The sequence below is a fragment of the Xyrauchen texanus genome, chromosome 2, assembly GCF_025860055.1.
Source record: "Xyrauchen texanus isolate HMW12.3.18 chromosome 2, RBS_HiC_50CHRs, whole genome shotgun sequence".
NCBI lineage: Eukaryota > Metazoa > Chordata > Actinopteri > Cypriniformes > Catostomidae > Xyrauchen > Xyrauchen texanus.
This window is the reverse complement of record NC_068277.1, coordinates 5,398,320-5,422,895: the sequence shown is the minus strand read 5'-3', so window position 1 is coordinate 5,422,895 and position 24,576 is coordinate 5,398,320. Positions and strand designations below refer to the sequence as shown.

The 24,576-nt window shown below is 39.5% G+C and overlaps 1 protein-coding gene across 3 annotated transcripts in view; it reads right to left on the bottom strand.

Annotated features, from left to right (window-relative positions):
- Window positions 1-24,041, bottom strand: part of unm_hu7910 (un-named hu7910) — a 41,718-nt gene extending 17,677 nt beyond the window's left edge. For 2 of the 3 annotated variants that reach the window (XM_052092335.1, XM_052092350.1), the window contains exons 1-3: window positions 23,849-24,041; window positions 10,932-11,081; window positions 9,744-9,815 (exon numbers count right to left, since the gene is read on the bottom strand). In XM_052092335.1, coding sequence (XP_051948295.1) covers window positions 9,744-9,815; window positions 10,932-11,081; window positions 23,849-23,888 — 262 coding nt within the window. In that variant the 5' untranslated portion in view covers window positions 23,889-24,041. Of the gene's footprint in view, window positions 1-9,743; window positions 9,816-10,931; window positions 11,082-17,911; window positions 18,028-23,848 lie in introns of those variants that run through there. The other variant, XM_052092342.1, reaches the window with a different exon arrangement.
- Between the last annotated feature and the right edge of the window lie 535 nt (window positions 24,042-24,576).

The window sequence follows — 24,576 nt, the reverse complement described above, 5'->3', positions numbered from 1 at the left end:
TTTAATTGACTATATCACAATTCCAGTGGGTCAGAAGTTTACATACACTAAGTTAACTGTGTCTTTAAACAGCTGGAAAATTCCAGAAAATTATGTCAAACCTTTAGACAATTAGCTTCTGATTGGAGGTGTACCTGTGGATGTATTTTAAGGCCTACCTTCAAACTCAGCGCCTCTTTGCTTGACATCATGGGAAAATCAAAAGAGATTAGCCAAGACCTCAGAATTTTTTTTTTGTGGACGTCCACAAGTCTGGTTCATCCTTGGGAGCAAGTTCCAAATGACTGAAGGTGCCACATTCATCTGTACAAACAATAGTATGCAAGTATAAACACCATGTGACCACACAGACATCATACCACTCAGGAAGGAGACACATTATGTCCCCTAGAGATGAACCTAGTTTGGTGCGAAAAGTGCAAATGAATCCCAGAACAACAGCAAAGGAGCTTGTGAAGATGCTGGAGGAAGCAGGTGGACGAGTATCTAGATCTACAGCAAAACAAGTCTTATATAGACATAACCTGAAAGGCTGCTCAGCAAGGAAGAAGCCACTGCTCAAAACTGCCATAAAAAAGCCAGACTGCAGTTTGCAAGTACACATGAGACAAAGATCTTACTTTTGGAGAAATTCCCTCTGGTCTGATGAAACAAGATTGAACTGTTTAGCCATAACGACCATCGGTATGTTTGGAGGAAAAAGGGTGAGGCTTGCAAGCTGAAGAACACCATCCCAAACGTGAAGCATGGGGTTGGCAGCATCATGTTGTGGGGGTGCTTTAATGCAGGAGAGACTGGTGCACTTCACAAAATAGATGGCATCATGAGGAACAAATATTATGTGGATAAATTGAAGCAACATCCCAAGACATCAGCCAGGAAGTTAAAGTTCGGTCGAAAATGAGTCTTCCCAAATGGACAATGACCCCAAACAAACCTCAAAAGTTGTGGCAAAATGGCTTCAGGACAACAAAGTCAAGGTATTGGAGTGTCCATCACAAAGCCCTGACCTCAATCCAGTCGAAAATGTGTGGGCAGAACTGAAAAAGCATGTGCGAGTGTGGAGGCCAACAAACCTGACTCAGTTTCACCAGTTCAGTCTGGAGGAACGGGACAAAACTCCAGCAACTTATTGTGAGAAACTTGTGGAAGGAAACCCAAAACGTTTGACCCAAGTTAAACAATTTAAATGCAATGCTGCCAAATACTAACAAAGTGTATGTAAACTTCTGACCCACTGGGAATGTGATGAAAGAAATAAAAGCTGAAATAAATAATTATCTCTAATATTATTCTGACATTTCACATTCTTAAAATAAAATAGTGATCCGAACTGACCTAAGACAGGGAATGTTTTCTATGATTAAATGTCAGGAATTGTGAAAAACTGAGATGTATGTAAACTTCAGACTTCAACTGTATGTTTAAACTGCACATAACTTAATTTTGCAAGTAAAGAAATCCTGGGATTTAAAGTTCAACGCAACAAAATTGTATTTATTTACTCTAACTTTATGTATTCTTCTGGGGGATTTGTGCTTTACTCAGGAATTATAGAAATTGAATACTTGTACTCTTACTCAATTACATTTCTAAAACAAACATATTACTTTCATTTAGACATTCAAGGTACAAAGTACACATTTTGTAGGTCATTACGACTTTCTTTCAGGCAATGAAATTCATTTCACAGTAAAATGCAAACGGCCACATCTTGTCATTCGTCCATCTGAAGCCACATATCTTCAGTAACCACAAAACAGTCTTTGAGCAAAAGCAAAATGTTTTAATTATAACCAGTGATAAACTTGCCTCAACTGTGAACACGATCAACCATCAGTTCATACACAACTATATTCAAATATCAAACAACTATAAAAATCAGCAGCTACTGAATTAAAAATGCAACAATTTCCGGAACCAGGTTTCGGTTTAACATCTGGTGTCCTAAAATGGGTAAAACAGGTACATAAAAAAGTACTTTGAAAATAAAATATTCAGTCTCTTGAATTATTGTCAAAAAAAAACAAAAAACACTTAAATAATTACGTACAATTAATTGTGCAATAGTTTTTTTTTTTTTTTACATTCACTAGTATGTTTTTGGCAATATAATTGAGAACAATCAGCACAGTACACATTCTTCAATTTCTCTGTCCTTTGCTCACCTCTAATGTGCATTTATGTCCATTATATTCAGACATAAACTACATTGGTTGTCACATTAATGACTTAAACGCCAAGACGACGCCAAGAGACTTTTGTGCGACAACAAAGTAGCTGTCGGTTTGGAAAGCTAGGATGGAAAAATGGAAATTTTGCCACTGCTGAAGTCCATTTTGTGCAGCTCGCCATAGTGCATGAAATCAATGTGCAATGCAAATTATGGAAGAAGAAAAAACAACGATTGAAATCTGATCTAACATCTCAGACCCATATTCGCGTACAAATAAGTGCAGTCTGAACTGCAAAAAAAGTGTCAAATACAAGTTTTACAAACATGATCCAAAAAGTTGGATTTGACTTGAACAACAACAACAACAACAACAAAATCTGAATCATCAGAAACAATTCCATAAAAGATACTTTCAATTTGTAGCTTGTCAAGCAAGTCATAATTTAAGTACTTCAACTACAATCAAGCTACTCTTTGCAATTTAGTCAGCTAGGCCTATACAAGTTAATAACAAAACGTATCAATCTACATTAAAGCTGTTTTAGCGGATACTATCTTTTCAAATATATTCGCATTAGATCTTATTATATAATTTGGCAATCAGGGCAGTATATATCTGCCAAGAAAACAACTTAAAACACATACATTTAGAATAGAAACAATTACCAAAACTACTAAACATGTTCATTCATATAATTTATTCTACAACAAAGTGATAAACAGCAACATTTAACTAAACGTTTCGCCACAAACACGAAAATGCAGGGACTTCTGTGCGGCAACTCAAACGTTGATTTACATGAACCATCTGAAAAAATAGATTCTGCAAAATAAATGATTTCCCGACGCTACTTAAGAGAACATTTTCCGTGAGTGCGTTTGATTATTGGGTCAGTTCCCTAACCTGTATTTGTTCACGCAATACTACGCAACGAAAACAGCGATGTTGCGTAACGCCACACCGCTACTCGTTGATAAATGTAACTAGTTACTATGAAAACTACATTGTTTTGAAAACAGCGGAGTTACAGTCACATGACTGAAAAAAGCAGTTAAGTCTCTATTTTTAGTTAGTTACTCCCCAACACTGATCCAGCTGGTAAATATCTTCGTTCCGCTTGTGTCAAACCTTAATCAGGTTTTCTCTGCTTTTGGCCCTTTTGGCTTTCCATATACAATTACTTGTTTTTCTTGTCTGAAGATTTAAGTAGACCTCGGGTCGATGCTTTCTCCTCTTTCTTTTCATCAGCTCCCTCTTTTTCTTTTTCTGACTGGTCATCTTGTCGTCCATGTCCTTTAGCGGTCTTTTCCTTTGTTGCTCTCTCTTTTTCTTTTTCTATCTTTTCCTCGGCTAGTTTTCCTTTTTCATTCTTGACTTTTTCCACTTTTTCCTTTTCCGCTCTCTTTGTTGCAAACCTTTCTTTTTCTGCCTTTTCTTTCTCCCCTCTCTCTTTCGGTTTTTTCTTTTCTTTTTCTGCCTTTTCTTTCTCTCCTCTCTCTTTCGTTTTTTTCTTTTCTTTTTCTGCCTTTTCTTTCTCCCCTCTCTCGTTCTGTTTTTTCTTTTCTTTTTCTGCTTTCCCTTTTTCCAGCCTTCCCTTTTCAGTCTTCTCTTTGGCGATTCCTTCTTTTTCTCCTCTCTCCTTTTTCAGTCTTTCTTTCTCTGCCTTTTCTTTGTCCAGCCTTTTCTTTTCTGTTCTCTCCTTTTCTGTCTTTCCTTTGGCCAGTCTTTCTTTTTCTGCTCTCTTTTTTTCAATCCTGTCTTTTTCTTTGGTCAATCGTTCTTGATCCGCTCGTTCCCTCTCTACCTTCTTCTTGGCTATTTTCTCCTGTTCAATTCGTTTTTGTTCCTCCCGAAGTTTAGCGTCTGCCTCCTCTTTGGCTTTCTTAGAAGCAAGAGCGGCGTTCCTCTTTTCTTCCGCTTGAGCCAAAACGCTACGGACCTCAGCAAGGGCTAGTTTGGCAATCTTTTTGGCTTCAATCTTCTCGTGAATAACTTCTAGCTGCTCCTTCAAAGCTGATTTCAGCTTTTGCCCAACGTCCCGGCGGGATGCTCTGAGAATGAGTGGGACAAAATACACCGTTCACATCTCAGAAGCCACATCTTACTTCTTCCATGCAAACATACGTCATGCGGCTGAGCTGTCTTAGGGGCTGTTCACACCAAACCTGTTTTTGCATCCATCCACCCTGTTTTTTAATTGCATTCCTATTTAGGTAATTGACAATTAAGCTTATCCAATATATAGTTTAAAACACACGTTTGTAGAAATGTAATCTTTGTGTCTATGTTGGTTTTCAAAAAACATTTACAGCATTTTCTTTTATTATATATATATATACACTCACCTAAAGGATTATTAGGAACACCATACTAATACTGTGTTTGACCCCCTTTCTCCTTCAGAACTGCCTTAATTCTACGTGGCATTGATTCAACAAGGTGCTGAAAGCATTCTTTAGAAATGTTGGCCCATATTGATAGGATAGCATCTTGCAGTTGATGGAGATTTGTGGGATGCACATCCAGGGCACGAAGCTCCGTTCCACCACATCCCAAAGATGCTCTATTGGGTTGAGATCTGGTGACTGTGGGGGCCATTTTAGTACAGTGAACTCATTGTCATGTTCAAGAAACCAATTTGAAATGATTCGAGCTTTGTGACATGGTGCATTATCCTGCTGGAAGTAGCCATCAGTGGATGGGTACATGGTGGCCATAAAGGGATGGACATGGTCAGAAACAATGCTCAGGTAGGCCGTGGCATTTATACGATGCCCAATTGGCACTAAGGGGCCTAAAGTGTGCCAAGAAAACATCCCCCACACCATTACACCACCACCACCAGCCTGCACAGTGGTAACAAGGCATGATGGATCCATGTTCTCATTCTGTTTACGCCAAATTCTGACTCTACCATCTGAATGTCTCAACAGAAATCGAGACTCATCAGACCAGGCAACATTTTTCCAGTCTTCAACGGTCCAATTTTGGTGAGCTCTTGCAAATTGTAGCCTCTTTTTCCTATTTGTAGTGGAGATGAGTGGTACCCGGTGGGGTCTTCTGCTGTTGTAGCCCATCCGCCTCAAGGTTGTGCGTGTTGTGGCTTCACAAATGCTTTGCTGCATACCTCGGTTGTAACGAGTGGTTATTTCAGGCAAAGTTGCTCTTCTATCAGCTTGAATCAGTCGGCCCATTCTCCTCTGACCTCTAGCATCAACAAGGCATTTTCAGCCCACAGGACTGCCGCATACTGGATGTTTTTCCCTTTTCACACCATTCTTTGTAAACCCTAGAAATGGTTGTGCGTGAAAATCCCAGTAACTGAGCAGATTGTGAAATACTCAGACCGGCCCGTCTGGCACCAACAACCATGCCACGCTCAAAATTGCTTAAATCACCTTTCTTTCCCATTCTGACATTCAGTTTGGAGTTCAGGAGATTGTCTTGACCAGGACCACACCCCTAAATGCATTGAAGCAACTGCCATGTGATTGGTTGATTAGATAATTGCATTAATGAGAAATTGAACAGGTGTTCCTAATAATCCTTTAGGGGAGTGTATATATCAAATGCAGAAGCATATTTAAGCATTCTTAGTAAACCTAAAGATATTAGGCCAACAGGTTGAACAAATTAGTCCATCAACAAAAGATTAATAAAGAGATTGACCATGCTTTGAGACTCCAAACGGTCAGTCCTAACTGCAGTTAAAGCATGCAAATAAAGCCTACTCATTACGCCACAGACACCAACTCATGCCAAGTACCTCTGTCTTTTTTTAGCCCCACTTCTTTAGGCTTCTCATCTGAAAGTGGGACAGATTGTGAATTATAACTTGGTTTCTGTAAGCAAGATGTGTAATTGCTGCAACTCACAATCGGGAAACAACGCAGACCCCAAAACAACAGCAATGCAATATTTTGGATGGATTCAAAACATGTTTCCAAACACAAAACACCTGATTTGTAAGATATTCGAAGTTTACAAATTGTTTTTCTCTCTGAAATGTGTCACTTTGGTATACACTGGCATTGCATAGTTGTAATTTTTATATTAAAAAGGTGCAAAAAGTCATTTTTTACATCGCAAAAACCTGCTGTTTTAACAGGGGTGTGTAGACTTTTTACATCCACGTTGTAGGTTGGAAAAAGTATGTGAACCCCTAAGCTAATGACATCAACAAAAGACTATTAGAGTCAGGAGTTGGCAAACCTGGCATCCAATTAAAGAAACGAGATTGGAGGTGTGGGTTAGAGCTACTTTGCCTTGTAAAAACACTCAAACGTTTTACGTTTTTTAAGATTACTCTTTTTATCCCTCTCCCGCTGATTGGGCAACTCGGCACCAGCGTAACCCCTCTTGGCCTAGCCACGCCCTCCTCCTCGTTACATACCCCCACCGCTCGATTCAGGCCGGGAAACCTCCGGACTGACTTACAACCCCCCCTCCTGGTTGCCCCTTTGGCCATACCATTGCCGGTTGGTCTTCCTAACCTCCTGGGTACATAGGTAGGATGAGGGGAGGGGAGAGAGAGAAAGAGAAAGAGGGAGAGCAGCAGAAATATTTTAATATCATTTAAACTTTCTGTGAGACTCGCGCCGCAGTAGACCTTCGGAACTTAAGTTCAGACCAGACGGGATAGCCTTCATTGCCCTTGCGTATTAATGAGCCTTGGAGACCCAACGACCTTTCGCTGGTTTGTGCGGTTTGTCCTTCCTCAGACAACTCGTCGGTAGGTACTATCCCACTGCTGACTAGAAGGACCTCACAAGCCTTGCCGTTTCAGAGATGCTCTGACCCAGTCATCCGGCCCTAACAATTTGTACCGTCAAAGTCGCTCAGGTCTTTCCTCCAGCCCATTTCTCCAGCATTCAACACGTTGACTACAAGAACTAATTGTTTGCTTAGCATCTAATCTACCCAGACCTTGACAAGTGGCCTCGTCAGGAGATGTTCAATGCTATTCGCTTCACCTGTGAGTGGTCATAATGTTATGGCTCATCACTGTATTTGTTTGCACTGTACCATTGCGGCGCAAAAAGGCATGTCAATGGTACAGTATCAGAGCATTTTCACAAGTACAAGTACCAGTAAATGAACAAAGTATCGGTGTGGTGCATCCCTAGTAAAAGGTGTTGTTACTATTGTTATGGCCACAGAAAATCTCAAATCTCCCTGAAGGTTGCAACAGACTGCACCATGCAGGTATGAAGGGATGCATCAGCCAATTATTAAACTCCAGTAATTACAAAACCAACATGCCAGAATCCTAGAAAAGATACAATCTATGTCTTATTGCAGCTTTCTCTAAAGGCAACACCAGCGCAAACAAACAAAAGATCCAATAAAAATAGCCTTTACAAGTAAGCTTGGATTGGGCTGCTTGAATACGGTCTTCCTCCACTGTGACACCTTTTCTTGAGGGTTTTTCCCGATCAAACACAGCAGCATTTTCTGATTTAGAAAGGGAGAGAATTTAGTTGAATGATAAATAAGAATACACACACACACACACACACACACACACACACACACACACACACACACACACACACACACACACACACACACACACACACACACACACACATTAATTTGAACAGTAGGCCTCGTTTCCACCAGACAATGTGGTCTACCGCAGTGTCAGCTGCTCTTGAGCGTAGACATCAATCACATTTGAGGAAGCCCAATAATTCTCGACTCGACATGTGCAACTTAGACACAAACCAACTAGTTACGTGCAAAATATGTCCTGACACACTCTGCACAGTCAAACTGAGGAAACAAGAGTGTTAAAACTGAACCACAGCTTCTCCTTAATACAGAAACATTTCTACATTTGAGACAAAGAGTACATTAACATGTTGATGAACGCCCCCTTTTTGAGCACAAACCATGAAAATGACATACCTGAACATAAATGGTTGTATTTACGGGACCCTTTGGAGTTTGGACACAGTTGTAGTGTCTTTTGAAAGAGACACTTTGGGCTTTATTCCCCAAGTTTAATATAAATAATATATGTTGTTATTTTTTTAAAGTTAGAGAAGCTGATGTTTATAGTAATGGAAATATTTTGTGCTGAACATGTTTTTATAATCTAAAAAAATAATAATAAAAGTGCCAAGACAACCCAGAAATACAATGTCCTCAAAGTCACGAGTCTAAAGAAGTTACGCTTCAAATCTGAAGATGATCGAATAATAAATGAGTTCCTGCAGCTTTAATCTCTGTAAAATCGCTGGAAGCGTTCAGAGTAAAATTAAAGCTCCGCCTCTCAAAGTCAACACTAAATCTGACTGCACTGCTCGACTATTATGAATAAAACTACACCACATTTTTAAAAATAGACTTTGGAGACGGCTGGTTTTGTTTATGAGACTCTAATATATCAGATCATATACAGTTTTACAACATGAATGCTGCTCAGATCGCAGTTTGTTGAAGAACGATGACGAAGGCGAGATCTCATGTAAACAATGGAGAATAAATCAATATTTCTCAGATTTATCACTTTTATGGACAAAAAGTGCTGTTGGATGTTTGTCAGTGAACGCTTGTCGTGGACGATTTACCAAAGTGTGTTGAACTGGATTCATCTGGCGATCGTGTTTTCATAATAAAAGTCCCGTTTTGATATCGCAAGTTTTCATTTGTACTCCTGCACAAATAACTCAATTACTGTTTCTGGAGGATTGCTATCGTGAAACAGAGATCTGATATCAATGTTGAACCCTTCGACCTTTGAAAAGATGTATAATGTAACATTAATTACATTTATAGATGGTAAGTTATATATTAAATCTAAGCGGAGTGACGTCAACACCGCGTGCGGGCGATTGCGTATCACAGGATAACATGTTGTGGTGGTGGGGGCGTGGTTAAACAGCAGATTGTGAATGGAGAGCGAGATCAGGAGATGGGAACGATAAGGATCATCACCTGGCAATTATTGTCTTTAACAGTGTTTTTGTCACTGCGGTGAGAGTGGAGACGGACTTTTAAGAGCGAGACAGACGCCAGTGAGGGAGTGAGAGCTGTTCATAGAGTGTGATATTTGTGTTGTGCTGAAAAGATTTATTTGAGTGTGTCCACTGAAAAGTGTGGGAAATTAAGCCCCTTTTGAGTTGGATCTTGGATCACAAAACCTCATACGAATGTGGTCTAAAACGCATGTGACCACATCCTGTAAGCGTCCCGGCAGCAGTGAAGCTCCACCCCTTACCTGTCAATCAAAAGCTGACCCGAGGCGCATCTTAATAATGTGTAATCTGTGTCTTAGTCATATGGGAAAGGCTTAAAGTTAGACCACTTCCTTAAATCTTTTATGTGAAAAATGTTTGTGTATAGAAGAAAGGGAGAAGCAGGAGTCAAGAGGCAAATGAGAGACTTTTTGCTATATATCTTTAACTAGTATGGGCTAGTTCTTCAGTCTCTACATCCTTTGTCAAAGACCGTATTGTACTTCATGATTATCCTACTCTCAATATATATGGGGCTGCACCTCATTCAGTCATGCAAGGATCCAAACACATTCATATTTGATAATAAATAAAGCTTACTCACCCAACAAAACTTTGGCATCTTCTACATCAAAGTCTCCATCACCATCTGCATCAATGACTCCTCCTAAAGTGCCTTCAGTTGAGAAGAGATAAAAGAAAAGTCTATCAGCGACCTGCGGATGTGTTGTGCATTGACTACAATAGTTTAAACATAAAGATGTGGCAGGAAAGGGGCCGGGTCGTGATGCTACACACCCGGCCCCTAATCAGGCTAATTAGCCCTCAAGAGGGATAAAGGCCAACCGAAGATGGCGGTGCGACAGAGAGAGAGATTTACGGACAGCTGTCCTACACGTGTGTGTGTGTGTGTGTGTTTGTCTTTTTTATCTATATTCTCAAGCCGGTTCTCGCCTCCTCCTTTCCATTAATCCCTTTACACTGGTGCCGAAACCCGGGAAGGAGGAGGGATGCACCATAGTAGAGTCCTCGCCACTCCCATCCACCCCAACGGAGCTGCCTTGGCCATCCGCCGGAGGACGGAGGAGCACGGCCGCCTGAGAGCGGAGGTACGGCCACCGACCGCAAGGGGAGAAGGGGTTCCTAACCGACCGCCTGGAGTTGTCAGGGCCGCTGCCAGGGGCAGAGGAGACCCCTACCAGTCGCTGAAATGTGGCGGGGTCTGAGACCGCCGACCACGAGCGGGGAGGGGCTCCTGGCCGACCGCCTGGAGCGGGAGAACCGCTGCCAGGGGCGGGGGAAACCCCTTCTGTTTCCAAAAAACGTGGTGGGGCGTTTTTGGGAAACAGAAGGGGTCTCCCCCACTGCCAGGGGCCGGAAGACTGCCTCCAATCCTCCCGGGGAGGGTGGAGGAGTGGCCGAGGACCAAGCTGCGGCATATCGGAGAACTGGCGAGTAAGTGTTTTTTACTGCCGCTCCTTGTTGGCCTATCCCGCTCTTTTATAAATGGTTTGTTAATTTGGCACGATCGCCGTTATGGCGATGACCTGCCGGCAGACAGGGTGAAAGGCACGCCCCTCCCCAGGGAAAGAACGGGGGGTGTACATCATGCGGGGGCTCCCCGGCCTGAGAGAATGAGGGAGGAATGTGGCAGGGTGGAGGGCGGGGCCGGGTCGTGATTCAGAAAATTCTTGCATGCAAAATTTGCACAATTTGCTCAAAGTAAAAAAAAGGAACGTCAGTAATGTCCCGTACACAAGAGTTATTTAAAAAGTTTATAAAAAGTACTTACCAGCCACACTGTCATAGTCGACAATGTCAAACCAGACGACACCCACAGACAACCAGGCCCCGAGCAGGGCCAACACCAGAATACAGCTAAACAGGGAGGTTCCATTAGCCTTCGTATCGCTCTTAACGGCTGTCTTTACCACGGGAGACTCTGAGAACACAGACAAACAGATAATAGATGTGTAAGACACTTATCTGTGGTTCGTAAACAAACTGTAATATGAACTTGAACCTACACGATGCACAACTAGAGTTCGCCACCCACATTCTGTAAATGGATACCCTCAATGGGTCAACTTGATGACATTACTGTTCTGCCAGTGTTGTGTGTAGTTGAAAATGGCAAGTGGAGTGAATGAGACGATTTCTGGTCTCCTGTCTAGAAACATTTTCTTTTCGCAGTAAATTAAAACAGCGATGGTCAAACAACTTTTACAAAACAGGCACTGTTTGCAGACATCGCTCAACACAAGTGCCATATACTGGTAATACGCCAAAATCACAGGGGTAAGATGAGCCGAAACTGCACACACTCCCTTTCATTTTTAAGCAAGCAATCAGTGTTTAATCGGACAGGCATAAAACAAGAACTAAAGCGATTGGAGTGTTCATTGCCAACGATAGGCTTCCCCACTCCGCTGACGACGATGTGTGATTTTCCTGTATGATTAAAACACTCGAGCCGCGTCACAACATCCCTCATATCCATTTTAATTGCAAAGGTCCTTCTATAGTGATGTACAGCTTCTGAATATTGAATATATGTGCAGTAGAGTTTGAAATGCATTTTATGTTGATGAATGTAGCGTAATAGTGCAGGTATTAGGTTAAAATGACTTATTGATTAGAGAAAAGGGTTTTTAAAGACCCAGCCAAAAATAACCATGGTTTTACTCTAGTAATATTGTTGTAACCATGACTGCGGTCACCATGGTTTTCTTTGCCGAAATCATGGTTTTGATTCAATTAACAAAGGTTTTACAACAGTAATACTGTAGTTTCCATAGAGTAACCATGATAATGGTGGTGGTGTAGTGGGCTAAAGCACATAACTGGTAATCAGAAGGTTGCTGGTTCGATCCCCACAGTCACCACCATTGTGTTCTTGAGCAAGACACTTAACTCCAGGTTGCTCCAGGGGGACTGTCCCTGAAATAAGTGCACTCACTGCAAGTCGATTTGGATAAAAGCATCTGCCAAAATGTAAATGTTGATTTTGTGGTTACTATGTTTTTACTACAAATACAGAGTCAGTAGGGGTGTAAGGATTCATCGATCCAATGTTAACGATACAATGCGTAAATATCGATATAGAAGATTTTTTAAGATGTACCTTTATTTTAATAATCAAGTCAGCCACATCTGTACGCATTTCCATCAGGCAATGAAGCAACCCAATTACCTTAATTTCACTTTGAGTGCTAAATACGATATTCGTGCGGAACAAGGATGTGCACGGGGTCTTTGAAGGCAAATTGTGCTCGTTATCCGTGCACGTACTTCAACCGGGCTTCACGCGAGCTCCAGACCAGTGGCAGGATCAGTGCGAGCACGTCAACCGGGCGCTCTTTAAAATGCGAGCTCTCGTGACAAATGCAGAGTGGCTCACATGTGCGATTAATTCTGTCTTCCATCGATATCATTGCGCAAGCGACCCATTTGAATTTTTCTTCAACATTTGAAGTACCTTATTTTGTTGTGGATGTCCCAATGTGGATATTAAATTTGCACTTTTCAGAGAGCTCAATAAAATGTTCAAATTATATTTTTGGTTGCATTTGAGGACAACATTTTTTTTAATGATTGTGTAAAATAGGCACATGATATCGGAATATCGATATCGGCAAAATCGTACCGCGGCAGACTTTTGAAGTATCGGCAAATATCGGATCGCAAGCATCGGATCGATATAAGATCGCATCGTGATGAAACGTTTGATTTACGCCCCTAACGGTCAGCGTGCCCCAGAGATAAGATCGCAGGAGCTCTGGGATAGCACAAAGCGAAAATTGCGTGATTCAGTCGGGCTTTACATATTCTATTTCCGGGAGGCCGGCGGAGACCATAAAACATATGCGACCCATTTTAATTCTACAGAGAATTTTCTAGAGGGAAGCTCTATATGGATGAAGTCAAACCCCTCAAACTGCTAGACATCCCCTTCATTATAAACCACACTGACAATGTAGAGAGGAAACGAGTAATGTACATGATTAATATACATGATCCATTTTTAAAATACTTACTAAAATGTGTTTTTTATACAAGCATTTAATCTATTAAGACTTTAATTTTACTACAAATGTAAAAGTTGTAATTTAAGGGTTGTAAATATGTTTAGATTATTATAATTGTATTTTTTAATAGCAAATACTATATAATACTATATGGGTACTGGGTAGACCCGGTACTCCAGTACCCATGCAGAGTCTTTTGAACGCTCACAACAAGCAAAAGATGACGGCAAGCAAAGCTGCTGCAGAGTCTCAACTGAATCTTGTTGCAATGAAAAGTGGAAAAAGCAGGTTTGGAAATTCTTTGTATTTGAGGCTGATGAAAAGGGAAACATCATAGATCAGCAAAAACCTATTTGTAAACGCTGCTTTCACAATTTTCTGACGAAAGGAGGAAACACATCAAACTTAATAAAGCACCTGAAAGACAGACAACCGGATTTATTCAAGCAGATAAAGCTGGTGAGTTTAAAAGCATATTATCATTTGCATTAGGTCTGTCACGATTAGTCGACCTTATCGACAACATCGGAAATAAAAGAATTACGAGAAAATGTTTCATTGTCGAATAGTCGTTTGATCTCATTTAACGTAAAATGAAATCATATTAAACTAATGACGCGCGAGAGCAGCAGATCACGTCTGACTGAGGAGAGGAATAATTACACAGAGTCCAGATGCACTCTTTAAACTTTCACAGCTTCACCTTATGTAGATCCCAAAGTATGAGGGAATTATAAAGAATAAAAAATTTAAAAAGTTAATTCAGAAGCAGTCTCGTTGTGGAATAAGCGGAGGCGGAGCTCTTTAAAGGAAACATCCCGGCATTACAAATGCAGTTATATTTAATGCGTTACAGCTTTATTAAAGTTCAAATACAGAAGCAGATCATGTTAATAACTATAAACTCAGAAACATTTCTCTGTGTGGTCGGTGCATCTTCTATGAGTTGCGCGAATGTCCCGATCTAAAGGGGAGAGATTGAAACTGCACCCGGCTGAGAAAGACTCTGCCTCGGTCGCTCATCCGCTGCACGCACACTTAATGCAGCTAGATAAGAACATATTTAATCATAATATCTATATATATATATATATATATATATATATATATATATATATATGTCACTGTGCATTTCTTATCATGAAGAAAATTGGCAATATGCAGCTTTATTAATAAGAGAAGACTTTGCACATTAGTTTGGAAATAGTTTTTTATTAATTCTATTGTATGCTTGTTTAGTTCGTTTTTTAGTACTTGGTAAAAACTTAAATTAAAAGTTGCAAAAGTTGAAGCAAATCTTGTATAAGTGTTCAAAAATACTTTAAGCATACATTGTTCAGTTTTGTTATAATTAAAAAATAATATATTTAAATGAAAGTGTTGCTCAATGGCATATTTCTGTTCTTAGTTCTGCTGCTGATGTTTTGAAGACTTTGTTAATAAAAGCGTGTTGCTTAGTAACCCGTTTTTGTGTTTTGCTTTGGTACCGAAAATGGTATCGAGTACCGTGAAATTTCACTGGTATTGGTACCGACTACTGAACTTTTGGTACCGTGACAACACTAATACACATATATATATATATATATTTTTTTTTTTGGTATAATACCATTTGACAACTTGAACTAAACTTGCAATTTCATAAAAACAACCAATTTTCTGTCATTTTGAATCATGTTTTACGGGTTTCTTGTCACATGACAACAACATTTCTTCCACCAGGTTGGTTACATTGATCTGACAATCTTTTACAAAAACTGCTTCTCTATGTTCATGAAATATCAATAAATATTATACCAAACTACTTTCTTTCAACAATTTGAGTCTTTTTATGATCTCAAAAGGGTTATACCACCTGAACAATTTTGACTTATAGCCCCACAAAATATACATACAGTGAGGAAAATAAGTATTTGAACACCCTGCTATTTTGCAAGTTCTCCTACTTGGAAATCATGGAGGGGTCTGAAATTGCCATCGTAGGTGCATGTCCACTGTGAGAGACATAATCTAAAAAAAAAAAATCCAGAAATCACAATGTATGATTTTTAACTATTTATTTGTATGATACAGCTGCAAATAAGTATTTGAACACCTGTCTATCAGCTAGAATTCTGACCCTCAAAGACCTGTTATTCTGCCTTTAAAATGTCCACCTCCACTCCATTTATTATCCTAAATTAGATGCACCTGTTTGAGGTCGTTAGCTGCATAAAGACACCTGTCCACCCCATACAATCAGTAAGAATCCAACTACTAACATGGCCAAGACCAAAGAGCTGTCCAAAGACACTAGAGACAAAATTGTACACCTCCACAAGGCTGGAAAGGGCTACGGGAAATTGCCAAGCAGCTTGGTGAAAAAAGGTCCACTGTTGGAGCAATCATTAGAAAATGGAAGAAGCTAAACATGACTGTCAATCTCCCTCGGACTGGGGCTCCATGCAAGATCTCACCTCGTGGGGTCTCAATGATCCTAAGAAAGGTGAGAAATCAGCCCAGAACTACACGGGAGGAGCTGGTCAATGACCTGAAAAGAGCTGGGACCACCGTTTCCAAGGTTACTGTTGGTAATACACTAAGACGTCATGGTTTGAAATCATGCATGGCACGGAAGGTTCCCCTGCTTAAACCAGCACATGTCAAGGCCCGTCTTAAGTTTGCCAATGACCATTTGGATGATCCAGAGGAGTCATGGGAGAAAGTCATGTGGTCAGATGAGACCAAAATAGAACTTTTTGGTCATAATTCCACTAACCGTGTTTGGAGGAAGAAGAATGATGAGTACCATCCCAAGAACACCATCCCTACTGTGAAGCATGGGGGTGGTAGCATCATGATTTGGGGGTGTTTTTCTGCACATGGGACAGGGCTGACTGCACTGCATTAAGGAGAGGATGACCGGGGCCATGTATTGCGAGATTTTGGGGAACAACCTGCTTCCCTCAGTTAGAGCATTGAAGATGGGTCGAGGCTGGGTCTTCCAACATGACAATGACCCGAAGCACACAGCCAGGATAACCAAGGAGTGGCTCTGTAAGAAGCATATCAAGGTTCTGGGCGTGGCCTAGCCAGTCTCCAGACCTAAACCCAATAGAGAATCTTTGGAGGGAGCTCAAACTCCGTGTTTCTCAGCGACAGCCCAGAAACCTGACTGATCTAAAGAAGATCTGTGTGGAGGAGTGGGCCAAAATCCCTCCTGCAGTGTGAGCAAACCTGGTGAAAAACTACAGAAAACGTTTAATTGCAAACAAAGGCTACTGTACCAAATATTAACATTGATTTTCTCAGGTGTTCAAATACTTATTTGCAGCTGTATCATACAAATAAATAGTTAAAAAATCATACATTGTGATTTCTGGATTTTTTTTTTTTACATTATGTCTCTCACAGTGGACATGCACCTACGATGACAATTTCATACCCCTCCATGATTTCTAAGTGGGAGAACTTGCAAAATAGCAGGGTGTTCAAATACTTATTTTCCTCACTGTATATATATATATACACTCACCTAAAGGATTATTAGGAACACATACTAATACTGTGTTTGACCCCCTTTCGCCTTCAGAACTGCCTTAATTCTACGTGGCATTGATTCAACAAGGTGCTGAAAGCATTCTTTAGAAATGTTGGCCCATATTGATAGGATAGCATCTTGCAGTTGATGGAGATTTGTGGGATGCACATCCAGGGCACGAAGCTCCCGTTCCACCACATCCCAAAGATGCTCTATTGGGTTGAGATCTGGTGACTGTGGGGGCCATTTTAGTACAGTGAACTCATTGTCATGTTCAAGAAACCAATTTGAAATGATTCGAGCTTTGTGACATGGTGCATTATCCTGCTGGAAGTAGCCATCAGAGGATGGGTACATGGTGGCCATAAAGGGATGGACATGGTCAGAAACAATGCTCAGGTAGGCCGTGGCATTTAAACGATGCCCAATTGGCACTAAGGGGCCTAAAGTGTGCCAAGAAAACATCCCCCACACCATTACACCACCACCACCAGCCAGCACAGTGGTAACAAGGCATGATGGATCCATGTTCTCATTCTGTTTACGCCAAATTCTGTATGTAAAATGCACACATAAGACTTACGATCATAGACAAACATGCACATTGGCTTTGAGTACCACACAACAATATACAGTATAGTAGTATGCATATACGATACAATGCAATCGAACTGACCAATGAATGTTGTTCAAGCGCTGTTGTGTGTTCACTTCATTGCAGGTGTAAATTGTAATATTCTATTATATTAACAGCAAATCACTTCAAGTGGTTTATTTTTCTGGCCCCAACAATAAAAGGGGAGTGGCTTTGTAATTGTGGGCGTGGCCCACCCATGTCAACAGGTGCACTGTAATTAGTATCTCAATGATTAGTCCAAATTTAATCAAACTAAACATATATATTTAAATTAGTTAATCGAGTACATATAAATGTAAGACATGCTCTAGAAAAGCTGTTACATCCAAAACTAAAATGACATTTATGAACTACAAATGGCATAAAGTATAAATAAAGTTACACACAAGACTGATATATGACAACAAGACAGTTCACTCTTTATAAAGTAACAGTACTCAAGACAATTCAACCACTCACCACAACCATTAACTCATGCTGACACAAGCACAAAATTAAACTTAACACGATATCTGGCAGTCTAATCAAAGGCAGCCATTCACAACACACCAGTCAATCCCACCCCAAATCTAATCGCACCAGTCTACCTGTCATTTTGGCTCCATGCACACTGGTTTCTCCCATTCTTGCCGGTTTGCAAAAGAAAAGTGAATCTCTGAAGCACTGGCTAAGATGCAATCCGATATATGAACTGCCTCTTGGGTATTTTTAGAGCCGCTGTACTCGTCCTCTTTTGGACTGAACAGTTATAGCCAAACACACACACTGGCACAATGACCCTGCATTAAGCCCCGCCCCCCCGGGTTACTGTTGCTATGTCTGACAAGCTTTCCTCCTAGCGTTTGTTGTGCTGCTGATAATCGAAATAAAATTGAAATCACAGTATGGCCTTCTGCGATCAATAAAGAGGTTATGGCAAGAGGAATCAAACTTTCCTTGATCTTTTGACATCAAACGCGAAAGTTCGGCGTGATTTCTCGGCGCGATGCATTGATGCTTTGTTCTACAAAATAAATTACACATTTACATACCTCAAACTTGAATTTTGAAGCTGCCGTGTGTTTTAAAAAAATATATAAAAATGCAATGCAAGGTGTTTACGTGCAAACGGCGAAAATGAGCTTCGCTTTCTATGCGAATGGGCCATTCGCCAGCGATTCGCCTCTCGTATTTGCGTCGCATTTGGTGTGAAAAGGCTCATACGGGTTCATAGTACTATAGAGACTGTTAAGTTTCAGAACTCAAAACTTCCTCCCCAAAGCTAAAAACTAAAATTTTCAAAACCAAGCTGCAAAAACACCTCGTTCTCTACTTTCACCACTTTGTGACATCACAATGAGGCTCATTAATGCATGACCGCCTACATAACAAGACATCAGTGCACCCTTGGCCTGCCCACTACCGCTCAGTTGGTTAGACAGTAGGACAGATAGGGGCACTATTCCATCACACCAAAGGAGACTTACACAAAACACCAACTCATAGCCCATCTGGACTATTTTAAATAATGTTTCTATACAAACATGCACTAGAGAAACGTCTTTGAACTTTGTCATGTGTCTCGCGGCACATTTAAAAGGCATTGTGTCAAGTTATACCTAAAAGGTTTTACTCGGCTGCTCAGCGTTTTGCTGTTTTTTAGTATAAATGCGTCCTGGATGCGTTCTTGCACACATCTGCAATATTTTGAATTGTTGGTTTATGCACTAAACTTACATGCACTAGACGGACATCATTGACCACACTGATGCATTTCTGGCTATGCGTGCCGTGTTTTAAGAACAGAGCACATTAAACTTTTAAAAATGCATCTCGCTATGCTCCATACTACTGGCTGTGAGAAATGCATCTTGTCCTCTGTGTAAACAGACATGGAAGGAGTAAGATGTGGCGACTGTGTAGACGAGCGTCTCTACTTTAGCCTCTGTTTAAACATCCAAACATCAGGAAATAGCGGCTGATGTTCAACAGTTCCTGATCACGTTAGTGCAGGATTATACGGTACGTTCAGCATGTTTCACTGGGGATTGTATTATGTGTGTTCAGCATATTTCAGCATGATTTGTGTTTGGTAGGGCTGGGCGATATGGCCAAAAATATTATCACGATATTCTTTTTCATATCGTTCGATGTGATATTCATCACGACATACCTTCACATTTGCATCTGACTGTTTAATTACATTTTATTAACAAAACGGTGAAAATATAATAATTTTAATTCATTAAAATGCACAAAGGGAACATTACCTTAACCCTGAAAAAGCATCCATGGCAATGTGCTGAAGTTCGAGCTTTTGCTATTTCGCAATAACAAAGTAGACATCAGACTTATTTGACATGTTCTTTGTTGCAACGCTTTAATAGGCGTCATTTGTGGATTTTCCAAGAGCTAAAACGAGCAAAACTGTCGCACTGTACAGCCCTGCATCTACTACACACACACACACACACACACACACACACACACACACACACACACACACACACACACACACACACACACACACACAGAGCACGTGTGATGCTCATGACGCTTAACATTTATTCATTTGGAAGATGCTTTTATCCAAAGCAACTTAAAAAGAGGAATACGTTAGAAGCGAATCATCTTAAGGAGACAGTGGTACTAAAAGTGTCATATTACAAGTTTCACTCACATCAGAATAGTATTCAAGACAGATTAAAGTGCATTTTAGTGACTGGTCATGTGCTCATGGAAAAGATGTGTTTTTAGCCATATTTTGAAGACAGAAAGTGAGACAGTGTCACTGATAGAGTTGTGAAGGTCATTCCACCACATTGGTACAATGAAGCCGAAAGTCCGGGAAAGTGTTTTGGTGCCTCTTTGTGTTGGTACAACAAAGTGACGTTCCTTAGCCGACCGCAGGCTTCTGGTGGGAATGTAGCTCTGCAGAAATTATTTTAGGTATGCTGGAGCAGACCTTGGTTGTCAGTGTTTGAGCGGAAGGCTTCAAACATTCATTTTGAAGCATGCAGCACATGCAGACAATTTTTTTATTAAATCACATCCTTTTGCACTTTAACCCTCTGGGGTCTGAGGGTGTTTTGGGCCCTGGAGAAGTTTTGACATGCCTTGACATTTGTGCTTTTTTCAGTTGCTTAAAAACATATGTGAGCAACATGTGTGTACAGGTTTGCATTTTTGAGAAAATAATGTTTATGCATGGTTTTTGAAAAAACGAAAATTTTAAGTCACTGAAATAAGGCCATATAACATACTAAACATTTGACTTTTGAGAACTGGATCTTGTAGCCTAGAGTTTTGCTACAAAATGATGTGAAAATCATCCTGATCACTCATTCATACAAAACAATATAGTCATTTAACTTTTGTGTGACAATTTTAGAGCTGAATGGTAATATGCGAGGAGGCGTGAACGATCATGAATATTGATGAGATTCACATTGATGTGACACAAAGACCCCTCCTCTGGGCCTATCAATGAGGAATGTGACAATGAGAATTAATGTGAGGAGACTTAATGATCAAAATCAAGTTTTAAGTTAAAAGAAGTAATCTGACTATATATTTTCTTTACATAAAGACTTTACTTAATTTTAGACCTACACTACCATTAAAAGAAGTCTCTTCTGCTCACCAAGACTGCATTTATTTGATCCAAAATACATATGATAATATGCTGATTTTCTAATATGGGCATATTTAAAGTGCATTTTAACCTGAACAGATATTTGCAAGCACAAGCTTTGTTGATGATAACGAGTCAGCATAAACACATTAAAATATAATCTAACATTCATATTATTTTTATATCATATTACATATCATATTTATATCATACAGCATACAATGTAAATAACAACATTTACATGTAACTAAAACTTGCCTATTAGGACATGTCAATACTTTGAATGTCAAATGTCAAACTCTGAATCCTGTCTGGAAACAGTCCCACTAGTAAAATATGAACATGTTTATATAAAATAGCATGTCAGCTAATGAAAACTAAATGACTTACTCGTTTGAAATTGTATCCTCTGCTGGAACAAATCTCTCTTCAAAATACAAATGTCCACCTCTTCGTCTGAGAAAAATGTTAACTCTTCCTTAATAGCCAAGAGTTTGATCGCCTGTGTATCGTTACAAGCACGCAGAAAAGTTTAGTTGTGTTTGTTTACATCAAATCTCGCAGTCGGGGGCGTGTACTTCTCCCTTGATCGCCTCAGCACATTAGCGTATGAATGGCGAGCTCTGCTGGTGGGTGGGATCACATTACAGATAATGAGATGGACCGGTAAAAACTGTACATCGCTTAGTTTCAAACAGATTACATTGCAGGAGAATATTTGTTTTAAATTTGAATTGTTTTATTTAAAAGTAGACATTTTAAGCTTTCTTTAGACATATGTTTCATGTTTGTGTGAGAAGAATTCGCGGAGTTTAAGTTAATTTTAGTGACGTGTTTCTGAAATATGATCGTGAACAAAAAGACTGCTGAAAGCTCAACCTTTTTATTTTATTTATTTAAAAAAAAACACAAGGTTTTGATGTTAATATGAGTGTACACAAAAAAAGAAGACCCTCTATAGTTTATAATCATGTATTGATTGTATTTATATGACCATAAATTACGGAGTATTTTAAGTCTATGTTGCTGCTATGTGAAAAAAAAACAGCAAAACGCGCCGGCACGTTTGCCGACCCCAGAGGGTTAATAATCACACCAGGACATATCGCGGTTTCAAATGGATTAATTATGCATTTAAACATACAATTCCGTCCATGTTTTTCACATTGTGGAAATGTGGCAACTGCGCTATAAGCGGACTCCGATCGTTGAATTATTGAACCGTCATCACTGTCTAAAGTTTACAACTCAAATGTTTTTGTTGTTAACACAACATCAATGTTCGAGAGGCCATTTGATTCATAGCGTGGAACTTTTAACATCAACTTTGAAATACACCGGGGACTCTTATTTTGAAATGTTTGCGCTTCACTGCTTATAGCTGCTCATTCAAACAGATACGGGATATAAAATGTGCACTCCTACAGTGATCTACAGCGTATTACAACATAAACAATTTAAAGTAAACATTGTCATAATTCATCAACACTACATCATCATCATCAACAGTTGATAAACAGTGACAGTTTGTCATAAATTTCCGATATGGCTTAATGATTGTGAACAGCAGGAAACACAACAGTGCCGCGTTTTGACTCTGAAGGACGCAGCACATGCATTAAATTAATTAAATCATATTCTTTTGAAGTTTGATAATCACAGTGGGTCATATCATGATTCCTGCCTTTCCATCCCCAAATTTAAGACCTCTTTACATTCAAATTAAGATTTTGTTGAATCAACAAGACTTTTTATGCCCTTAAATTATGTAAAACTGAAATGAAGACATTTTAAGAATTTTTTAGGATACGCGGGGACCCTGATGACAATCAACCGTTGACGTTGCTTAGCAACACGCAGCCACCAGCAGCGACTTAGCGATACGAATTTGTCTACGAATACCTATCCCAAATCCCGATTATTACAATGTAATGTTGTTAGCGATACGGTCAAACAGTTTTAAAAAAACAAATATATTTTCCAGGACAAATAATTATTTTCCAGAACATGTAGGAAATATTTTCATTTTCCATGACTGGAAAACTGCATTGCAAAATAACAGGTTTTCCAAGGCGTGTGGGAACCCGGTTAATGGTTATACCACTAAAATCATTAAAATAGTTTTTTGTAGAAAACACTATAAATGCTTTTTCAAAAATGTGCAAAAAAGATTATTTCTATGAACTTGACGTGCATTTAAAACTACTTTTAATTTATTTATTTATCAAAGTTTACTCATTTTTATAACCTCGGAGAACATTATTTGTCAATGAAGCATTTCCTTGTTTGTCACAGGGGGCAGGACATTCTCATTCAAGAGAGCATTTGATTGGACAAAAGTCAACAATACTTTTAGCCCATTTTCCACAGAAGAGAAATACTATATATTTTAATGCGCATTTAACGGGATAAAAATATTTTTTGTCAGTGTTTAGAAGTAGCCTAAAACATTTAGGATGGCCACAAAGCAAACACAAAAGCCACACAACTCAATTTCATGGGGTCTTTAAAATGAACTTTTGAGACAACTGAAAGAGATTAGTTCTTTTAAAAAAGTGGGAAAACTTGCCATTACAATTTATTGGTTGAAAACAGCTTCTATGACTTCAATAATTATGACAATTAATGTATATTTCTTGATATTTTACGTGTTCCCTGTAACATATAGTTTAATCAACAGAATGCACTGTTGGTCAACAGAATGCAATCGGTCTTTCACAATACAGCTTGGACTGCTTTCTGAAATGGTTTGTTCATGCATGTCAGCGCATATCTCCTAATAAATATAATATTACAATCGTGATACTTTACAAATGCATCGCACTGAATCAAATTAATCAGAATTTATATTTTGGGCCCTTTGCCTCTTCAACAACTTATTTGAGAACAAGAACTGGGGAAATAACGTTACCTTTTTTGGCCTGGTTGCGAACAGTTTTCTTCTGACCCATAATAACAGCGGGAGAGAGATTAGACAGAATCACGGGTTAATATCGCAGTCTACAACTGCATTTGTGATGATGATGATGACTTAACCCGAAATATCGCAATTTTCAGTGCACTAGTAGCTGAAGTGAAGCTGAATCCATGTGATTTTGATTGACGCGGAACCAGACCAATTGGGATCTCTGTAGCGGAGAATGGGTGGGGAAGAGGCATCACGTAGCCAATCATGCGACCGCTCATCCCATCAAGCCCCGCCTACCACAACACTGAAATGGAACGTTGCTAAGATCACGCAAGCGTATCCTCGCGAGAGCTCTCCGTGCCATTGAAAAAGTTTTGGTTATAATATAGTAAAACTGTTAATGATGTTATGCTTTATGTCGTTGGGAATTTATTTACGAAGTGTAAATATTCAAATATGCTAAGACCGCACCTGTCTGATGCATTCTGATAATAAACAATGTCCTTACCTCCATAGATAGCTGTCCATTGCATTATTAAATAATCTATCTATCTGTCTATCTATCTATCTATCTATCTATCTATCTATCTATCTATCTATCTATCTATCTATCTATCTATCTATCTATCTATCTATCTATCTATCTATCTATCTATCTATCTATCTATCTATCTATCTATCTGTCTGTCTGTCTATCTATCTGTCTGTCTATCTAATTCAAAATGCTTTAT